Source organism: Grampus griseus, assembly GCF_964374135.1.
Source record: "Grampus griseus genome assembly, chromosome: 10".
Lineage (NCBI taxonomy): Eukaryota > Metazoa > Chordata > Mammalia > Artiodactyla > Delphinidae > Grampus > Grampus griseus.
The window spans coordinates 103,210,387-103,229,095 of record NC_139004.1 but is presented as its reverse complement, the minus strand read 5'-3'; the positions used below and the strand labels follow the sequence as shown (position 1 = coordinate 103,229,095).

Sequence of the window (18,709 nt, the reverse complement as noted above, 5' to 3'; positions counted from 1 at the left end):
TGGGAAAAGACCAATGGGACACAAGTCGGAAGATGGGGCACCCGGAGGAGGCTGCTGTGGCCACCAGCAGGAAGGGACAGTGACTGCCCTGGGGCCAGTGGGGCCAGAGGGAGATGGTCTGCCTGGACAGACAGGTAGCCGACAGCCTCTGCTTCTGGGTCAGGCGCAGGGGCGACGGAGGGAGGGGTGCAGGCACCCGCCCGAGCTGGGGTCTCCTGCGCTCAGGTGGGCGAGGCAGAGGTGCAGCCACGGGGGAGGAGATCAGAACTTATTTCTAAATTGTCAGAAGTTACGTGGGACTGTGGAGGAGGGTCAGCCGTGGAGCCCAGAACTGGGGCGGCCCGGCCTCTGGTGGCAGCGGTGGCCGCGTCTGTACGAGAAAGCTGGCGTGCAGTCCGCTCCGCAAGAGGGACAGTCAGGTCCGCATACTGGGGTGTATCAGGGGACCGGCCCAGACCCCCAGTGCAGCCTCGCAAAGGGCCGCTGGTCTCTCCGCAAGGGACGTTGCAGTCAGATCACAGACAGGCAGACGACACCATCAGAAAACATGTGTTTATTAGGGTTAGCTGTGGCAGACGTTGGTGCGTTAAGAGTTCTAATACACGGGTCCCCACTAACAGCGTACGTGTAGGAAGGTGGCTGAGCGGCAGCAATGACAATAACCAGTAAATTGCTTATGATCCTAACAGGCTGATGCCAGCAGTTGGTGAAGGAAAGAGCAGGAGGGTGGGGCCCTGCAGGGAGTTTCCAGAGCCCCCAAGAGCCAAGGGGAAGCTGGGGTCACCACTCCCCATCCCAGCAAAGGAATGGGCCCTGGCGGGCTTGGGACCTCCAGTGGCTGCAGGTGGCATCTTTTCCTAGAGACTTTCTCAGGCGTGAAACCACTTCGTGTGGCCCAGCGTGGCCTCTGAGTTACAGGGCGGCACCGAGTTCACAGGCGTGCTTGGGCCCAGCGTCCCGAGTAGTATGTCCGTCCTCCCAGGCGTGGTTTGGATAGGCTGCACGCCCAGGGCCCCTCTGCGGCCTCTGTCCCCCTGTCACCTCGAGCCCAGGCCGTGTGTGACCTCGCCTCCTTTCCAAGCCCAGCTCCCCTGCACCACGGCGATGGCATGGCGCTGGTGCTCCAGGCATGGGCACGGAGCCGCCAACATGGAGGGTGACCCCAGTTCAAGACTTGCTCGGTGCAGCAAGGACGGGAGGGTGCTCCCTGGGGGCCCTCCAGATGCTGCTACCTGCACCCCTGACTCAGCAGGTGGACGTACCCTGTGTCCCCTCCCAGATGAGGAAACAGTCCTGGTTTCAAAGAACTTTTTTCTTTTAAATATGGGCGATTCTTTAACCAGATCTGTAAAGGTGACTGAATATGCCTCTGTAAGAGCTTTCAGATAAATAAATTCATGCATCGAAAGCTTACTGGTCAACCCACGGGCCTGGTATTTACTCTGGGATGTGGCCTTGCCACGGCGTGCTTCTGGGAGGTGGGGGTGGGCTGTGGCCTGCAGGCGGGACGGCTGGGCGCCTGGGGTTTGTGGGTGGAGTTTCTGCCGGCCCTTAGCCCGAGAGCAGGAACTTCCTCACGGCTGCCCAGCTGGGCAGGTGGGGCCGACCTCTGCATTTTCTACATGTTTTTCTCCTCTGAAGAGAAGCCAGAGGAATAAGACGTGGCGATGAAGCCGCTCTCTGTGGGGACCCAGGCGCCGTCCCCCGGGGCTGGGTGCCTGGGCGCCTCTCCCTCCCAAGGGGCAGGGGCAGCAAGACACGCACCAAGGCCCCCCCCCAGCTGACGGTCGCTGGGGTGAGCAGCTCGGGGGCCCTTGGAGGTGGACCGAGAAGCAGACCTGGAAGAACACGGCACACGTGGGGCATCAGCTCCCAGCACTGGAGGGGCAAGGGAGTGGGGAGTCCTGCCCCCAGCCTCCACGTCAGGCAGGGAAGCCTTGGGGTGGGGGAACCGCACCTCCCCCAAGGTTCCACGCCCCGGCAGCTCCATCCCCACCACGGCCACATCTGCAGGTGGGGCCTCAAGACCTGACAGCGAGTCCCATTTCAAAGTCAAAGTACCCCCCGGGTGGGTGGTGACCCCGTTTACTTCTGGCGCAATTGAGGGCCAAGGGGTGGGGGGCTGCGGGTTTGGCACCGAGAAAGGCAGCGGGGCTGCTGTGGCCTCAGGCCTGCAGCCGTGGGCAGGGCCACCGCGTGGGGAGCTTCTCCGGCCACCAGAGGTAGCTGTGCTGCCAGCACCGAGGCTCCCAGGGCGGCTGCGGCCCGGCAGGCAGGGGCTGGGACAGGCCTGTCCCGCACGGGGCTCCTAGGCCCGCCCCCCGGGGCTGCACAGGGCTGTCGGGCATCCATGCCTTCAAGGCCCCTGGTTCCCCCCCACACACCCAGCTCTGCTTCAGAACAGACGCTGTACACACGAGGCACTCCATCTCCAACACAACCATCCTCTGAGCCCCAGGTAACACTAGTCAGCGACGAACAGCCGCCCTGACGTGCCCCGCGGAGGGAAGGGGGCGAGGGTGCCTCTTCTGGGCCAAGCCCCACCTGCCCCACAGCCCACCCCGGGCTCCCGGCGGACAAGGAGCTGACGCGGGTCACGGGTGGACACGTGCCGAGGAAGTGCAGGCATGTGCTGGGCCGCGGCGGCGCCAGTCTGCCGGGGAAGCGGACGCCGCCCCGCATCCGGCGGCCAGAGGGGGCCCAGCCGAGGCAGTGAGGGCGGGGCGCGGGGTGGCGGGAGGGGACCCCTCCAGTTATTGCAGCGGGGGTCCTGGGACCCTGCGGAGCGGGAGAGGCGGGGCAGGGCTCTGCGGCCTAAGGCCTTCCAGCACATTCTCTGGGAAGTGCCGTGACCTCCTATTTTTGCATAAAGTGTCCACCACTTAAGGCAGATCCAGTGGCGGACGGCCTGATGTGCGACAAGACTGTCTTTTTTCTTTTTTTTTAGTAAATTGCGCTAGGGATTCCTCCAATTTGTGATTTTTGTTTGTTTGTTGGCAAGCCACATCTAAGAAGCCAGCTCCTGCCCTTCCTCTGCCTGCTTCCCCGACTGTGGCCCGACGGCTGGCCAGGGCACTCAGGGCAGGGACCCCGTTCCTGCCGCCGCTGTCCTTTGAGAGACCCACGTGTTTATCTCACGGAAGACGGAGCTGGTCACTTCAGGAAGCTCTTTGTGGAGGATGTGGTAGGCACCTTCGTAAATCTGCAATTAGGAAAGACAGGAAGTCACGGCTACTGCGAGTGACGTGTGGGCAAGGCGGCCGGGCAGCGGATGGAGAGGACCCCCTCTCCACGCACCCACGCCTGGTCAGCAGGTGGTGCTGCAAACAGCTGGCAAGGTCCCAACATGTTCATCAGATCCTTTCTTGAACCACTGTCCCCTCTCCACGCCACTCCCCCTCCAGCCTTGCCCCACCTGCGCCTCCTCTTCTCCCTGTGGGACCCCAGCCTGACCCGGCTGACCCTCACTCCTACCCGCCCACGGCGGTGGTCCTGACACCAGCCCCACGGCCCTCACATAGCGGTGGCCGGGGATCACTTGCACTCTCGTAGGACTTGGCTTCTCGGCATCATTCAAAAGCTGGCCAGGGGAACCTTCTAGAAACACCTTCCTCCGTGGTTCCCACAGCTCTCGACCCTCCTGGTCTTGTTCCCGCCGCCCTCCTGAGCTGCAGGCTGGTGCGGCCGAGGCGGGGTCGGGCCTCTTTCCCCCTCTCCCCAGGAGCCCCGTCCAGGCCCCTGGCTGTAAAACCACCCGTGTGCTGATGACTCAGAATCTCTATCTCCAGCCAGACCTCCCCTGAACTCTCCATGTGTATAACCACCTGCCTACTTGCCGTTTCAGCGATTTCTAACGGCTACCTCCAAGTTTGTTTGTTTTTTTTCTTTAAACTGTAGTACACATCATATAACATGAGATTTACCATCTTAACCACCTCTGAGTGTGCGGCTCAGTGGTGTTAAGCATCTCTGCACGCGGTGCCGTATTCTCATCCTCCACAACTGAACCCTGTCCCCGTTACAGCGCCCTCCTCCCAGCCCTTGGAAACTCCACCCGACTTTCTTTTCTTTTCTTTTTTCGGCTGCGCCACTCGGCTTGCGAGATCTTAGTTCCCTGCCCAGGGCCCCAGCAGTGAAAGTGCGGAGCCCTAACCATTGGACCGCCAGGGAAGTCCCTCTACTTTCTGTTTCTATGAGCTTTGACTACTTTGCATATGTCATGTGCGTGGAATCACGCACTATTTGACCTTCTGTGACCGGCTCATTTCGCTGAGCACAGCCTCCTCCAGGCTCATCTGCGTCAGAACTTCCCCCTTTTCAAGGTTGGAAAACACCCCCTTGCCTGGACGGACCACCTCCCCTCAGTGGGCACCAGGGCTGCATCCACCTCTTGGCCGCCGTGAACATGGGGTGGAAATATCTCTTCGAGACCCTGATTTCAATGCTTTTTCTGAATTTCAACTCTCTCTCGGGTGTGCCAGCGTGGGACTTGCGGCTGGGACCGTCTCCTGCCGTGATGGGAGCGGCGTTCCTTCCCCTCCTTCCTCCTGCTGTTCGTCCGGGCCTCCCTCTGGCAGGGGTGTTGGGCCAGGGGCTGCCACTCTTAGCCGCGACGGAGGGGCGCTGCACAGTGCAGACACGTGAGAGCCTTTGTAGCACAGCGCGCTGGGGCAAGCGGTGCAGGGGGCTCGGGGCAGAGAGCTGAGTGCCAGTCCCGGCACCCATGCAGCAGGTGTGGCACCTGCGGGGAGCTGCCGCGTTCCCTATAACCTAGCGGGAGGTGGCCCTCGACCGGGCCGTCCACTCGGCCGTGCCCAAGCTGGGGCAGCACTGTCCAGGGACACGTCTGTTCGCGCGTGTGCCCTGGGGTGGCGGTCTGCCCAGCCGACCACGCAGAGCCACCTTCAGGCTCCGCTGCCACGTGGCAGGGACACAGCCGGTGCACCTGCTCTCTCCCCATCCTCCAGCCAGGGGTCTTCCCGGTTCAGCCAGACACCCGGGAACTGCTCCACGTGGAACAGCATTTTCCATCCTGCTGTGCGTGACACGCCTAACGCCCTCTGAGGAGGACGACCTTTTCTGCCCGGAGGCCAGGTGCGGACGTGCCTCCCCGGGGGCCAGGCCAGCCCTAAACCAAGGGTTCGGGCAGGTGCCCTAGAGGGACGTCACTCTCCCCGCCCCGGGGACGTGGAGCAGCTGCTCACCTTGAGCGTCTTGTCCTGGCTCTTGGCAGACTCCATGAGCAGGTAGGCGCCCCTGCTGTCGCACAGGCGGTCAGCAGAGCCCTGCAGCAGCAGGAAGGGCAGGGTCAGCTTGGGCAGCGCCCGCTCCACCCTCGACACGGCGTTGAGCAGCTGGGTGCCGAAGCACACCTTCAGGCCCGCGCGGCAGATGAGGGGGTCCGTGTTGTAGATGTCCACCTGCGGGGGGAGAGACAGGGCCCGTCAGGCCCTCGCGGTCCCTCCTGCTCTGGCTCTGAAGAGCCGACCCCGGCGGCGGGCCTGGGGTGGGGACCCCCGGTCAGTCCGGCCGCGCTGCCCCTGCTTCCAGCCTGCTCTGTGACCCCCCCCCCCGCCATCCACGCCTGTGCCCTGGGACGGTTTCAGTATCAAGCTGTGGGTTTTCTTCACGTGAGCGACATCGTACGTTCGCTTTGATGAGTTCACACAGGAACAGCTCAGAAGATGTTTCGGTGTCAGTCTGAGTGGATTCTGTTTTCTCTAAGTCTGTCTGTCCTGACACAGTGTCCCCTGGTTGAAGAGGGTGAGGGGCACCCACGACTGCCGGGTCACAGGGCTGTGTGTGCGGGAACGAGGCCAGGGAAAGGCTTGGGCAGCACACCCCCGCGGGCTGCAGGACGTGGCTCCAGCAGGCGGCCTGCCAGCCTGAGAGGCAGGTCTGCTGTCCCCCTGCGCCTGTGGACGTGCGCAGCGGCCGGGCCCGCCCTCCTCAGCCGTCAGCCTGCCGGGACCTCCTCTGACACTGGCCTCACCTGCGGCTGAGGATCTGACCATGCCCTTTGCGGGGCTACCCGGGCCCCGTCCTTGACTTTCTGGCTTCACTCCTCTTGCCCCAAGGGGACAGTGAGTGGCCTGCTTGCCGTGAGCTGAGACGGGACACATGCCCACAGAACTCTCCGGACCAGGTCGGGGCCGTGACCCCTCTTCCCTCACCTCTCTTTTCAAGAGCTGTGTGGTGTCAGGAGGGGTGAGGGAACAGAGGGTCAGCTGCCCGCGAGGAGGCTTGAGTGTCCACTGTGTCTCCATCTGACTCTCGGGCGGGGGCCGCGTCTCCCTGTGACAACTCCCTGCAGGGCCTCATCCAGGGTCCCAGATCCACTTGGAGAGGGACAGGCTGTCCCAGGTCCCCCCACCACCCTGATTCTTCCGGAGCAGGCGAGCCAGACCACTTGGGAAAAGCCACACGAGATGAATGAGCCCCTTACTGCAGCGGAGACGGCGGGCCTCCCGCGGGGCCGGGCCACCAGTCTGGGGGCCGAGAACACGGGAGCAGCAGGGGCTCCTTCAGGGTCTGCAAGGAGGGCTGCTCGGGAAGGGGTGGCGGGGCCAGAGAGCCCTGGCTGCCGGGTGTCCCGGTGAACGAACGCCCAGGGCCAGGGCCCACGAGGTCACCTCCTTCCTGAGCGGCCTGGCGCCTGCCCTGCTGACGGCCATGAAGCCCCGCAGGGAGTCGGCTCCGGGTTAACCGCTCTGACGGCACAGGTGGCTTCCCACTCTTGGCTCTCTTCCCACGACTGGAGCACGTAGGCGCTGTGTACACAATGGTCCATTCTAGACCTGGGAGGAGCCGCCAGCTGTGTCGGGGAAAGGGCAGGCCCCTGTGCCAGCCACCACCGCACGGGGGGGGGGGGGGGGGGGGGGGGGGGGGCGGGCAGAGGGGCGGCCGGGAAGGCAGGGCAGGGACCGCCTCCTCTCAGGGAAACAGGCTCAGAAGCCCAAACCCTCCCCTAAGGTAACCAGCCCCGCCCAACCCCAGGGCCTTTGCCTTCTGAGGGCTTAAGACCTAAATCCACCAAAAGTTCTCCTAGTGGGGGAGGGTCGTGTCCTGTCCCCCAGGCAGGAGACAGACAGCGTTCTCCCTCCCAGCCCAAGCCAGGCCCGGAGCACCGGTCAACAGCCTGAGCCCATTCAAAACCAAAGACCGAACAGTCGGTGCCCGAAGATCACTTACTGTGGGATTCCGTCTCCACGACATTCTTAAAAAGACAAATCGGGGGCTTCCCTGGTGGCGCAGTGGTTAAGAATCCGCCTGCCAGTGCAGGGGACACGGGTTCGAGCCCTGGTCTGGGAGGATCCCACGTGCCGCGGAGCAACCAACCCCGCTCGCCACAACTACTGAGCCTGCGCTCTAGAGCCCTCGAGCCACAACTACTGAGCCTGTGTGCCACAACTACTGAAGCCCGCGAGCCTAGAGCCCATACTCCGCAACAAGAGAAGCCACTGCAATGAGAAGCCCGCGCACCGCAACAAAGAGTAGCCACCACTTGCCACAACTAGAGAAAGCCCGCGCGCAGCAACAAAGACCCAACACAGCCAAAAATAAATAAATAAATTTATATTTTAAAAAAAGGACAGGGCTTCCCTGGTGGCGCAGTGGTTGAGAGTCCGCCTGCCGACGCAGGGGACACGGGTTCGTGCCCCGGTCCAGGAAGATCCCACATGCCGCGGAGCGGCTGGGCCCGTGAGCCATGGCCACTGAGCCTGCGCGTCCGGAGCCTGTTGCTCTGCAACGGGAGAGGCCACAACAGTGAGAGGCCCGCGTACCGCAAAAAAAATAAATAAATAAAAGGACAAATCAGAGAAATGTAGACCAGACGAGTGGTGGTCAGGCTTGAGGGCGTGGGGCTACAAAATGGCAACATGGGGTCTTTGTGGGGACGGCCTGACTCACCCCCGAGGGTATCCTGGTCGCCATAACCCTGTGGTTTTCCAAGATGTCAGCTCTGGGGCAAACTGGGCAAGGCACACAGCTCCTCTGAGTTATTTCTCACAACTGCACGTGAATCAGAGGTCTCAAAGCACAAGTATAGTTAAAGGCACAACAAGGACTCGGTCTCTGGCAATCTCTCTTGCCCCCCCGCCCCCCATTTCTGGAGCACAGCCGCGAAGACACCAACTGGAGGCTGTGGACCCGGGTCCAAGCCAGGGCACCTTTGCTCCAGGTGACCAACCTCTGGAGGTGTGTCCACCAGCTGAGACGTGACGTCTTTTCTCTTGGGGGGAAACCCTGTGAGGAAGACCACCCAGCCCTGACGTTTCCCAGCTGTGTGACATGGGCAAGGCTCTTCTCTCTGGGATGCAGTTTGCTGATCTGTGAAATGGGGGTGACGGTGGTCACGCCCCGGAGGACGCCGGGCGTCTGGATGGGATGTGCACCCTGGGGCCCAGGCTGGGTCTGCCCCACAGCGAGGCTAATGCCATGCGGCCGCCTGACCCCAGCGCGGGGCAGCGAGGTGCAGCGTCACTCCTCGGCCTGGGTTTCCCATCGAGGAAGGGTCCTCTTCCGAGCCCCAGCCTCTTCTGGCACCTTCCCTGTCGGGGGGTCTGAGGGCTCTCAGCAAGGTTGACTTGACAGCTGGGAACAAGCCAACTGGGGCGCCTGCCTTTTTTTTTTTTGTGGTACGCGGGCCTCTCACTGTTGTGGCCTCTCCCGGCATGGAGCACAGGCTCCGGACGCAGGCTCAGCGGCCATGGCTCACGGGCCCAGGAAACCACTGCGCCACCAGGGAAGCCTGGGCCTGCCTTTTGAAAAAGCTTTGCCCTGAAGCACAGGAAGCAACCCACAGTTGGGAGCGTTCGTAAACTTCTGGTTGAGCAAAATCCAGGAATCACCCCCCACCCCCACCCAGTCAGATCTCTTGACCTCTTTTTTGAAAAGCTGTTCTGGGATAGACTCAAAATTAGATTAATTGGAACAGTATTAGAAATAACTAGCCCTGAGCCCTCACCTCTGTGCCAGGTGCTGTGCCGAGTGCTTTACATGTACTTGCCCCTCAAGTCTCTGCAGGACCCCTACGCAGGGGCTGTCATCATTATCCATTTTACACATGAGGAGACTGAGGCTCAGAAACGCTGGGTGACTCACCCAACGTCACACAGCAAGTAAGGGACAGAGCCAGGATGAGAACGAGGCAGGCGGGCCCCACCATCAGCATTCCCAACCTCTCACCACGCTGCGCTACGTGTTTAGACAGGAGGAGGTCAAGGTGAGTCCTGTGGGCTCAAGCGGCCAGGGGGCGTGGAGTTGCAGGGAACCAGCACGCCCCAGGAGAGAAACGGGTGCGTCCCTGGTGAGGACTGTAGCGTGCTGCCACCCTCACGGACTGCCACGGGGTGGGGGGGGCCTCTGAGCACAGGTGAGTGTCCTGCCCACGTGATTTCACACTTCCCAGAGAGGCCCAGCCCAGCAGGCCCAACCTCCTGCGTTCCCTCCCAGGCACCTACAGACATGTCTGCAGCTGGTCTTCCGACTCTCCTTCCAGCCCATCCCCTCCCTCTGCCTACGGAAACCTCATCTTCCACCTGCTTCAGGGCCACCTGGGATTCCCATCTCCTTCCTCCGCTGTTTCCATCTCTCTTAATCCACCCATTTTCACCCCAGGGAAATCAGATAGCCTTCCCCGGCACACTGGAGAGAGCAGGGCAACTCTACCCAAGTGTTCTCTGGAGCCAGAAACCTGTGGGAACCCGAAGATGAACTGGCAGGTCTTTGCAGAGGCCATGTCTTCGCCCCCGCCTTGGTCGTGAACGGCAGGACTGCTGCAGAGGGAGCTGGACAAGAGAAAACTTCTCCTAGGCCTCGCCTCTGGACTTTTTGTTGGGAAGCTCAAGTTTCCCCCTGCCCCGCCTCTTTGTCCGCTGTTAACAGACCCACGATGTGACCCTGAACACAGGGCCGGGTCCGAAGCGCGAGTGACACGGTGTCTGTTGGCCTGACGTGCCGCCTGCAGGGTGGGGAGGGGACATAAGGGTCCTGCCTGATTCCACAGAGGCTCCCCAGCACGGCCGACTGAAGCAAGCCCTGTTTACCGAGGCCCAAGTTCCCGCTATGACCCCAACCCCGGAGCAGGCGCCCCGCCCTGGGGGACTGAAATTCCTGAGCCGGACCAGAGGAGAGCCACCAGAAGTAAGGACCTGCAGTTCCACTTTGGACAGAAAGAGGACTAATGGGGATTAGCCTACATGTATACACTGCCACGGATCAAGGGCGTGTGAACTACCGAACATCTCTTCCCGAGAAGTGCTTTCTGCTACTGAAGCTTGAACTCCTGTTCACCCTTGTACCTGCTTTTCGAGCCCTGAGGTGGGCCGGCAGGTCAGGCCCTGGGCAGGTGGGTGCAAGCGGTTTGCACAAACCTGCCACAGGGCACTGGAACCAGAAGTGATGCAGAGGGTCACCTTGCTTGTGCCTTGGGAGTGGTGGTCCCTGCAGTGTGACCCTGGAACCAGACACAGGTCCTGAGTGGTCACCGAGGGAAGGGAAAAAGCAGACCCACGTTCTGCACCCAATCACACGGGCCACGGCCACCTTTTCACAGGCCCAGGGATGGAATAAATAATAAGAGAAACAAGAAAGAATCACTGGGGTCTTGCAGGACCATGTTCACAACTGCTGGTCACAAAACAGCAAGATCGCGTGGTCTCGTGTCTTGGAATCAAATGTTGGTCACAACTGAGGAAATCAGAACATGGACCAGATGGTGAGAGGTAATGAAAGGAATGATGACAGGGAATTACTGTTACTTTCCCGAAGTGTGATGACAGAATGGCTTGTGCGTGAATGTCCTTATTCTGGGTCCTTCCTCTCGGGCAGCACATGCTGAAGTACGACCACAGGGTCTGCAACTTACTTCCTTTCAAAAGTTTCAGGGGACTTCCCTGGCGGTCCAGTGGGTAAGACTCCGCGGTCCCGATGCAGGGGGCCTGGGTTCAATCCCCGGTCGGGGAACTAGATCCCGCATGCATGCCTCAACAAAGAATTCACACGCCACAACTAAGAAGCCTGCATGCCGCAACGAAGATCCCTCGTACTGCCACTAAGACCCGGCGAAGCCAAAATCGATAAACAAACAAACAAACATAAAAAAAAAGTTTTAGCCAAAACAATGCCTCTACTTTATGGCATTGGATTTGGCAATAATTTCTTGAATATGACACCAAAAGCACAGGCAACAAAAGAAAAAAATAGATAAACTGGACTACCTTAAAATGAAAACCTTCTGTTCATCAAAGAACACTATCACAGAATGGGAGAAAACATTCACAAACAATGTACCTGGATAAGGGGTTATTATCCAGACTATATAAAGAACTCCTACAACTCAACAACAGCAAACCTGATTAAAAAATGGACAAAGTACTTGAACAGACATTTCTCCAAAGAAGATATATCAATACACATGGCCAATAAAGCATGTGAAAAGATGCTCAATATCACCAATCATTAGGGAAATGCATATCAAAACGACCTGGCAACCCCTCTTCTAAGTATAAACCCAAAAGAATCGAAAGCAGGGTTTTGAAAAGATACTTGCGCACCCATGTTCACGGCAGTGTTATTCACAAGAGCCAAGAAGCGGAAGCAACCCAGTGTCCACTGAGGATGAATAAATTAACAAAACATGGTCTATACAGACCATGGAATATTGTTCAGCCTTAAAAAGGAAGGAGATTCTGACACCTGCTACCACACGGATGAACCCTGAGGACATTATGCTCAGTGACATAAGCTGGTCATGAAAGGACAAACACTGAGGTCCCTCGAGGAGTCAGATTCACGGGGGGGAGGGGCTGGGGGGGCTGGGGAGCTGGTGTTCAGTGGGGAAGAGTTTCAGTTTGGGAAGATGAGAAAGTTCTGAAGATGACGGTGGTGACGGATGAACAATGTGAATGTATTTAACCCCACTGAACTGTACACTTAAAACTGGTCAAGATGGCCAATTTTATATTCTGTATATTTTAGCACAATAAATCTTAAAGTATTTAAAATATATGTCCACATTGATATTCCATATTTAAGCATAGATAAAGGAAGCATGGCAGAGTACTTCCAACTGGTGAATTATGGGGAGGAGTATACAGGTGTATGCTATACTACGATGTCCACTTTTCTGTAGATTTGAAATTTTCCACAATTAAAATTGGAGGGAAAGCTCCAGTTTGAATTACGGAAATTAACCTCTCCTCTCCCCGCAGCCTTGGCTTTCATGTCATTTTTATCCCCTTGTCGGGAGGAGCCACGCATCCCCTGGGCAGGTTTGGGGCAGGAGACCCCCGTGGTCAGACTCATATCGGGGCTCGTATCGGCCTTGGCCAGTATCCCAAGCCTTGGCAAGTCAGTGGCGTCCTATCTGCACGTAAATGGGCCTCCAACCCTCACCTCCCGGCCTGCTGCGAGGTCACCGGTGGTACCTCTGAGACTGTGGTGGGTGAGCCCTGCCCGGCCTGCAGCTGCCCCTCACCTCCCGGCCTGCTGCGAGGTCACCGGTGGTACCTCTGAGACTGTGGTGGGTGAGCCCTGCCCGGCCTGCAGCTGCCCCTCACCTCCCGGCCTGCTGCGAGGTCACCGGTGGTACCTCTGAGACTGTGGTGGGTGAGCCCTGCCCGGACTGCAGCTGCTTTCTTGCTGGACCCGTGACGGTACCTGGGAGAGAGGCAGGGCAGGGGGTGCCTCGTTTTGTCTGGGGCCTGGCTGGCAGCTGGAACTGCCTCTGACAGGCTCTCCACAGAGGCCGTGGCTTTTCTGCTGCCATTACAGCTGCTGACCTCAGGGATCTGCCTCTCTCGAGCTCGGAGCTGTTTCTGCCAGAGTCCCGGGGGAAGGAGGGCTGGGAGGCAGGGGTACGGACCCGTATGCAGGGCGCTGGCCTGAGCTGGGCCCGCTCACGCGCTCCCCCGCCGGCCACCCCACACGGAGGCCCACGCCAAGAGATGTTCCCATGGTTCCTTTTTTTTTTTAAGACGTCGGTAAATTATCAGCTGCCCGAAATAGCCAAGTCTTCTGTGGCGACATGAGCCATGAACCACGGCGAGTCACAGAGTAAGATCAGATAAGCAAGCAGGTTATACTGGAAAGTAATAACCGGCTCTCAGAGGGGCTCGTGGGAGGCTGTGTCCTGGGGGCAGCATGGGAGCCTCAGCCTATCTTTAGCCTTGGTTACGATGAGTCAAACGCCTCGGCATGGCCGAGCCTTCCCAGAGCTGGCAGGAGCTTCCCAGGGCCACGGGCAGGTGGCCTCCCAGCCGTGTGGGCGGAAGACACGCAGGCAACAGGGCAACAGTGGCCTGACCCCTGAGGCAGGCACACCGCAAATACTGGGTGGGGGTCTGGAGCGGAACCCACCACAGAAATGAAAGGGAGCAGAGCTGGCCCCTTCTCAGCTCCCTGGGTGCCCGGAACTCACCATATGGCCAGCAGGCATGAATGTAAACCAGCCAGGAGACGCTTGGAGGGCGTCCCAGCACAGTTACAGAGAAGAGAGACTCGGTTCTAGAAGACAAACTGCCCCAATATATAAACAGTGGACGTTCCCAGCAGAAGACCTGGACACGGGGCCAGGGGATGGGGCCTCGAAGGGAAGCAGGGTACCCGTCTGTGAGCGGTCGGAGGGTCATCGATGGTGTGCAGGGGGCGTCAGGAGCTCCTCAGCACTTCCCCCTCACACCTCCCCCTCCGGCGGCCTTGGCCGGAGAACTATTTAGAACATTCAAGGCTTTTCAGAGTGGGAGGGATTCATCACATTCCAAAAAACCCGTGGTTGAGGGTGGAATGATTACCATGTCAGTACAGTAGGCCAGTGTGCTGACTGGGGGCTCTAACGGTGCACACAGACACAACAAAGGCCGAGCAGCCACTTGCTTGTCCCCAGGATTCCAGGAGCACTTCAGAGCTAAGGCTCGGACATGAGGACCTAGGCTCAAATCCTCACTTAGTAGCCGTGTGTCCCTGGACAAGTGACTTGCCCTCTCTGGGCCTAAGTTTCCACAAACATCAAATGTTAAGACTGACTTCCCGGAGCTGTGGAGGGGAGACGGAGGGCCGCGACGCGGTGCACTGGGTGGTGCTGAGCCAACGCCAGGCATGTCTGCCTTTACTCCTACATGCCGGGAGCCTGTGCGTCTGAGGGCTCGCTTCTGTGAAGTGAGGGTGTCATGCTGGCAGTCCTGGCTGCCACATCAAGCCCCAAACAAACGTCCTGCTTCCCCAGAGACACAGCCGACCTCCGAATCCCCCCGGGAGCCCGCCAGGCCCCCCGCACCCCAGCCTGCAGCCCCTTCCCCCAGGTCCCACTTCAGTGAGCTTGTGAAGCAAATGGTTCCTTTCCTCCTGAGGCTTTTAAAAAGCTGCAGGCCTCCAGGGGAAATGTCTCGGCTAAAGTGGGCCTTAAGACACCCGGTGCTGGATCTGGGAGGTGCCTCTTCTGAACACATTTTCCCCCTCGGCACTGCTATTTTTAACGCTCAGCAGAATGTTGAAAGGGCGACTCAGAGAGAAGGCAGGAGAGGGGCTCGTTCTCCATGCCAAGGGCTGGAAGCTCCTGCTTCCTATTTATTCCAGCCCGAGTCCACCCTCCGAGTCTTCCCAGCAGGGGAATTTATGAGTGCTTCTGAAGAGTCATCCCGCTTACCCCACCCGGCAGAAACCTGATACAGGCCGGTGTGCCACCACGGACGGGGGCGGGGATGAGCGCACAAGGGGAGGCTGCATGCTGGGTATTCGCCCAGACTCTGCTGTTTTCATAAGGCCTTCAGTGAAATTGCCATTATTTCAGAAAGGAGATAAAAGCTCTGAAATTTGCTACTTTCAAACAATGAGGGCTCGGAATCATCTCATTACCTTTCTTTCCTTCCCTTTTGCCCACGTGGTTTCAGGTGGTGAGATAAACAATTCGGATTTGCACCTCGACGTTTCCTCTCAAAGGGAGGTCCCTCCTCCAGCCCACTGCTGTCCTAGCACAGCTGCCACACAGATCAGTGGTTTTTCTGGAAATTGCACGTTTGAGCCAGGGCCATTATTTGGCCGCGGCAGGTGGAGGAGGCCCTGCCCACACGACTCCCCTCACAAGCGATCCTGCACACACAGCGATGGTCTCCAGCCGCGGGCCGTGTGGACCAGTAATTACAAAGCAGGAGAGAGAGCTTCACGCTCGCAAATAAATACTAGCTGGGAGGAGGCGTCCCAGCAGAGACCTTTGAATCAAAGGCTTCGGGCCCCAGCTCTGCCCCTGACTGGCTGTGTAACCTCGGACAAACTATGCAACCTCCAAGCTTCGGTTTCCTCACCTCGGAAATGGGGTTAATACTGACCTCACTCATGTCATGACTGGCTTCGGTCTTTCTGGGTCCTAACACTGTGCCTTCTCACCACACAGATCTGCCTTTTGGAATGAAAATCTTCTTCCTTTACTCAAATGTCCTTGACCCTGGTGGGTCAAATTTGGCCCCAGGACATAGGTTTGGGAGTTACTGCTTTTAAAATTAGATTGGGGACTTCCCCGGCGGTCCAGTGGCTAAGACTCTGCGCTCCCAATGCAGGGGGCGGGGGGCACGGGTTCGATCCCTGGTCAGGGAACTAGATCCCGGATGCCGCAACTAAAGATCCTGCGTGCTGCAACTGAGACCCGGCACAGCCAAATAAATAAATATTTTAAAAAATAGATTAAATTCAAATTCAAATGGAATGTGGACGACTGGGCGGACTGGCCCACCTCAGGCTCCCCGCACAGGGCCCACACAAGCCAGATTCATAAACAGCCGGCCCTCGGAGGCCTGGGTTTTGACCCCTGATCGGGAATGTCCCCTCCTACACGTTAGGCACGATCCCCATTTAGCTGCCTGCTCTCTGAGTGGCTCTAAGGGCCAGGAGGTCTTATTTTATAATGAAGCCAGAGTCCGACGGCTCAAGCCCCAAGGAAGCGGGGGAGGCCACTGGGATGCCGGGCACCCGCTCCACTTTCCAGGGTCCGTGGGCAGCCAGCAACTCCCTGGTTTCAAACTCCTGACACAAGATGGGAGGCTGAGGCAGGAGAGCAGCACAGTGATGTGCTCAACCCTGAGGACCATCCCTTCCAGGCGCCCAGGGTGCCGCCTGTCCACTGGGTTGTTGCCCCCCCAGACAGAGCGGGCTGGGGACCCGCTGACCTAAGCTCTGAGGCTAGTCCCATCAGCGGGTGACCCCAGGCATGTGCCTGCGTATGGGGAGCCTCAGTCTGCTCCCCCGCGATACGGGAGCTGTGCATGGGTGAGCACGTGACACAAGCCTGGCACGGAGCATAAGGGCCCCGTCACAGGAGGGGATGAGGTGCCGGCCCTTCACTATAGGGGAGGGGCTTGGTCCGCTGAGCAGCACCTTCACAGACCAACCCCGGTCTCTGCATGGACCTGGCGTCAAGGCGCACCGTCGTTCATGCTGAACCCTGGGGTCTGGTCCCAGAGGGGGTGACGGTGACATCGCACAACCCCCGGCGTATCTGCCTGAGGCCGCCTCACCCTGCACGCGACACCTCCTGGGCTGGTTTTGCTTCCACAGAGGGCAGCGAGCTCTGCTTGAGGGCAGTAGCCCACCCCCGGCACAGCGGTGCCTCCTGACCTGCCCTCAGTTTACCCCTTGCCGCTCACCTCTACACTGTGGCCGAAGCAAACTACCGGCTGTTCTGCAAACAGGCTCTTCGTGCCGAGATCGTCACCCGTGCTGTTCCCTCTGCCACGAACCCCTTCCTCTGATCCCCCTCCGGCTCCCAACCCAGTGGACACGTGGCCTGGCCTGAATCCATTCTTCCATCCTCGATCCTATCCACCCCGCCCCTCAACAGAACTGCCCTTCTCTGCTCTCAGGCCACGAGGTTGGGTAGGACTGATGCCGCCCGCTTTCCTGGACCAGTAACCCAGACTGTCGGCCAGTAAGAACCAGCCCTGAGACGTCTGCTGGGAAGAGGTGCGGCCTTTCCACTGCAGTTGCTCATGTAAAGCTGCTGGTGGTCAGCTTTGCCTCCACTTGGGGAGAATTTGGTTGGGAATGAGGCCAAACCAGGGGACATGAGAGGTGGGGAGAGAGATGGTGAACAACACCCTGAGCCCCTGGACCCAGCCATGCCTGAAGCCTTTAGTTACACTCACCAGTAAATCCCTCTTTTTGCTCAAATCACTTTGAGTTGGGTTTCTGTCACTTACAACCAAAAGAGACCTGGCTGATACACACAGAGTTTCATCTGGTCAGCTCCTCTGCACACGTGGGTACAGCTCAGGCAGCACCGCCACCCACTCCTTCCCACCCAATCCTGAAGCCAGACAGCGTCTCATACATCTTCAAGTCCCCGTCACCTCGCACAGAGCCTTGGCTAGATAGTGGTAAACGCCGAGGCAGAGCTAACGCCTGCATTTCCCCCCGGGGCTGCTGCCTTCCCCCCCACCAGCCCCAGCTGCCCCAGGTCTTCAGACAGACTCACCTCTGTCTTATTCCGTGAGAGCGTGCTGCTGTCGATCCGGCCCAGGGACACATTCGGCAGGACAAGGTTGAGGACTTTCACAGCAAGGACCTAGGTGGGAGAGGTGAGTGCAGGGTGAGTGCAGTGGGACCCCCACCCAGCTGCCCTTGGGGCCAGCTCAGGAGAGGGACACCCAGACTGGACCTCAGCCAGGCCTGGTCCCGGGCTGGGCACCCGAGGACCCTCCTCTCTCCGACCAGACGGCCTCACTGGTCTGGCTCTGGGCCCCTGTGGGTGAGCCGGGCGAGGGGAGGCCGTGCGGTGACAGCGGGACACCACGTGTGTTTTTTGCTGACCCTGATTCTGTGCAGTTACCCTCCCTAGATCCCTCATGGGTCATGATTTTGAATGATGTGCAGGACCTCCTAGCTGAGTGCTTGTGCACGAGCACCTCTCAGAGGACCTTCAAAAACACAGCAGGAGCAGACGCACCCAGTCACCCGAGATGAGGCAGGACACGCTCTGATCCGGAAGCGCCTGCTGACTGTCTTGGGGCACAAACAGTCACTGGGCCGATTAGACACGGCGCTGAGGGAGACACCGATCTGACTGCTGGTTGTGTGGCCCCAGGTGTGTGGATGGAGCTGCACATCACTGAGCCTGTCCCCTTAGCTCCCCACGGGACCACTGTGAGCAAAGGCACCGGCACACGGGAGGTGCTCAACGCGTGCTCCTTGAACATGGTCCTGGCTCAGGTCCAGGCCTTCCCACCCCCTCCTGCTGGATCTGGTGTTTACCCAGGAAAAGCGTGAACCTGGATCTCACACGTCTGCCTGCAGAGGGGGGCTGTTCCCGTTTCTGGGCTGTGCAGACACCCGGGGATGAAAGATGCTATTTCAAAAGCGAGCTGAGAAACGCTGAAATTAGAATTGCACGGAAGGTGGCGAGCATGAATCCTCGGTCTGCGCGGAGGGCGCGTGTCACAGAGCCGACAGGTGCTGCCTCTTGGCACCCTGCATCGCGGGAAGGCACACACATCCACTCAGTGACAACCCCTGGGTGTGCTGGGCACGGTCCCAGGTGCCCAGTCTTTTAATCTGGACACAAATGCTGTGAGGTGAGGGTTTACCCTCGTGTAACAGACGAGGACACTGTCTGTTACACAGAGGCTCAGTGCCACTGCACACGGCCAGCTGGAAGTGGGCAGGGGCCTGGGATGCAGCTGCCCTTTCCCTTCCAGCAACAGTGGCCCAAGGGCAACGTTAT

The 18,709-nt window shown here is 59.2% G+C and overlaps 1 protein-coding gene across 3 annotated transcripts in view; it reads right to left on the bottom strand.

Moving 5' to 3' along the window:
* Nucleotides 1–538: 538 nt before the first annotated feature.
* MGLL (monoglyceride lipase) overlaps nt 539–18,709 on the bottom strand; it is a 101,738-nt gene continuing 83,567 nt past the window's right edge. For all 3 annotated transcript variants that reach the window (XM_082663940.1, XM_082663939.1, XM_082663941.1), the window contains 3 exons: nt 17,465–17,554; nt 5,205–5,420; nt 539–3,202 (listed from right to left, as the gene is read on the bottom strand). In XM_082663940.1, coding sequence (XP_082520066.1) covers nt 3,077–3,202; nt 5,205–5,420; nt 17,465–17,554 — 432 coding nt within the window. In that variant the 3' untranslated portion in view covers nt 539–3,076. The remainder of the gene's footprint in view (nt 3,203–5,204; nt 5,421–17,464; nt 17,555–18,709) is intronic.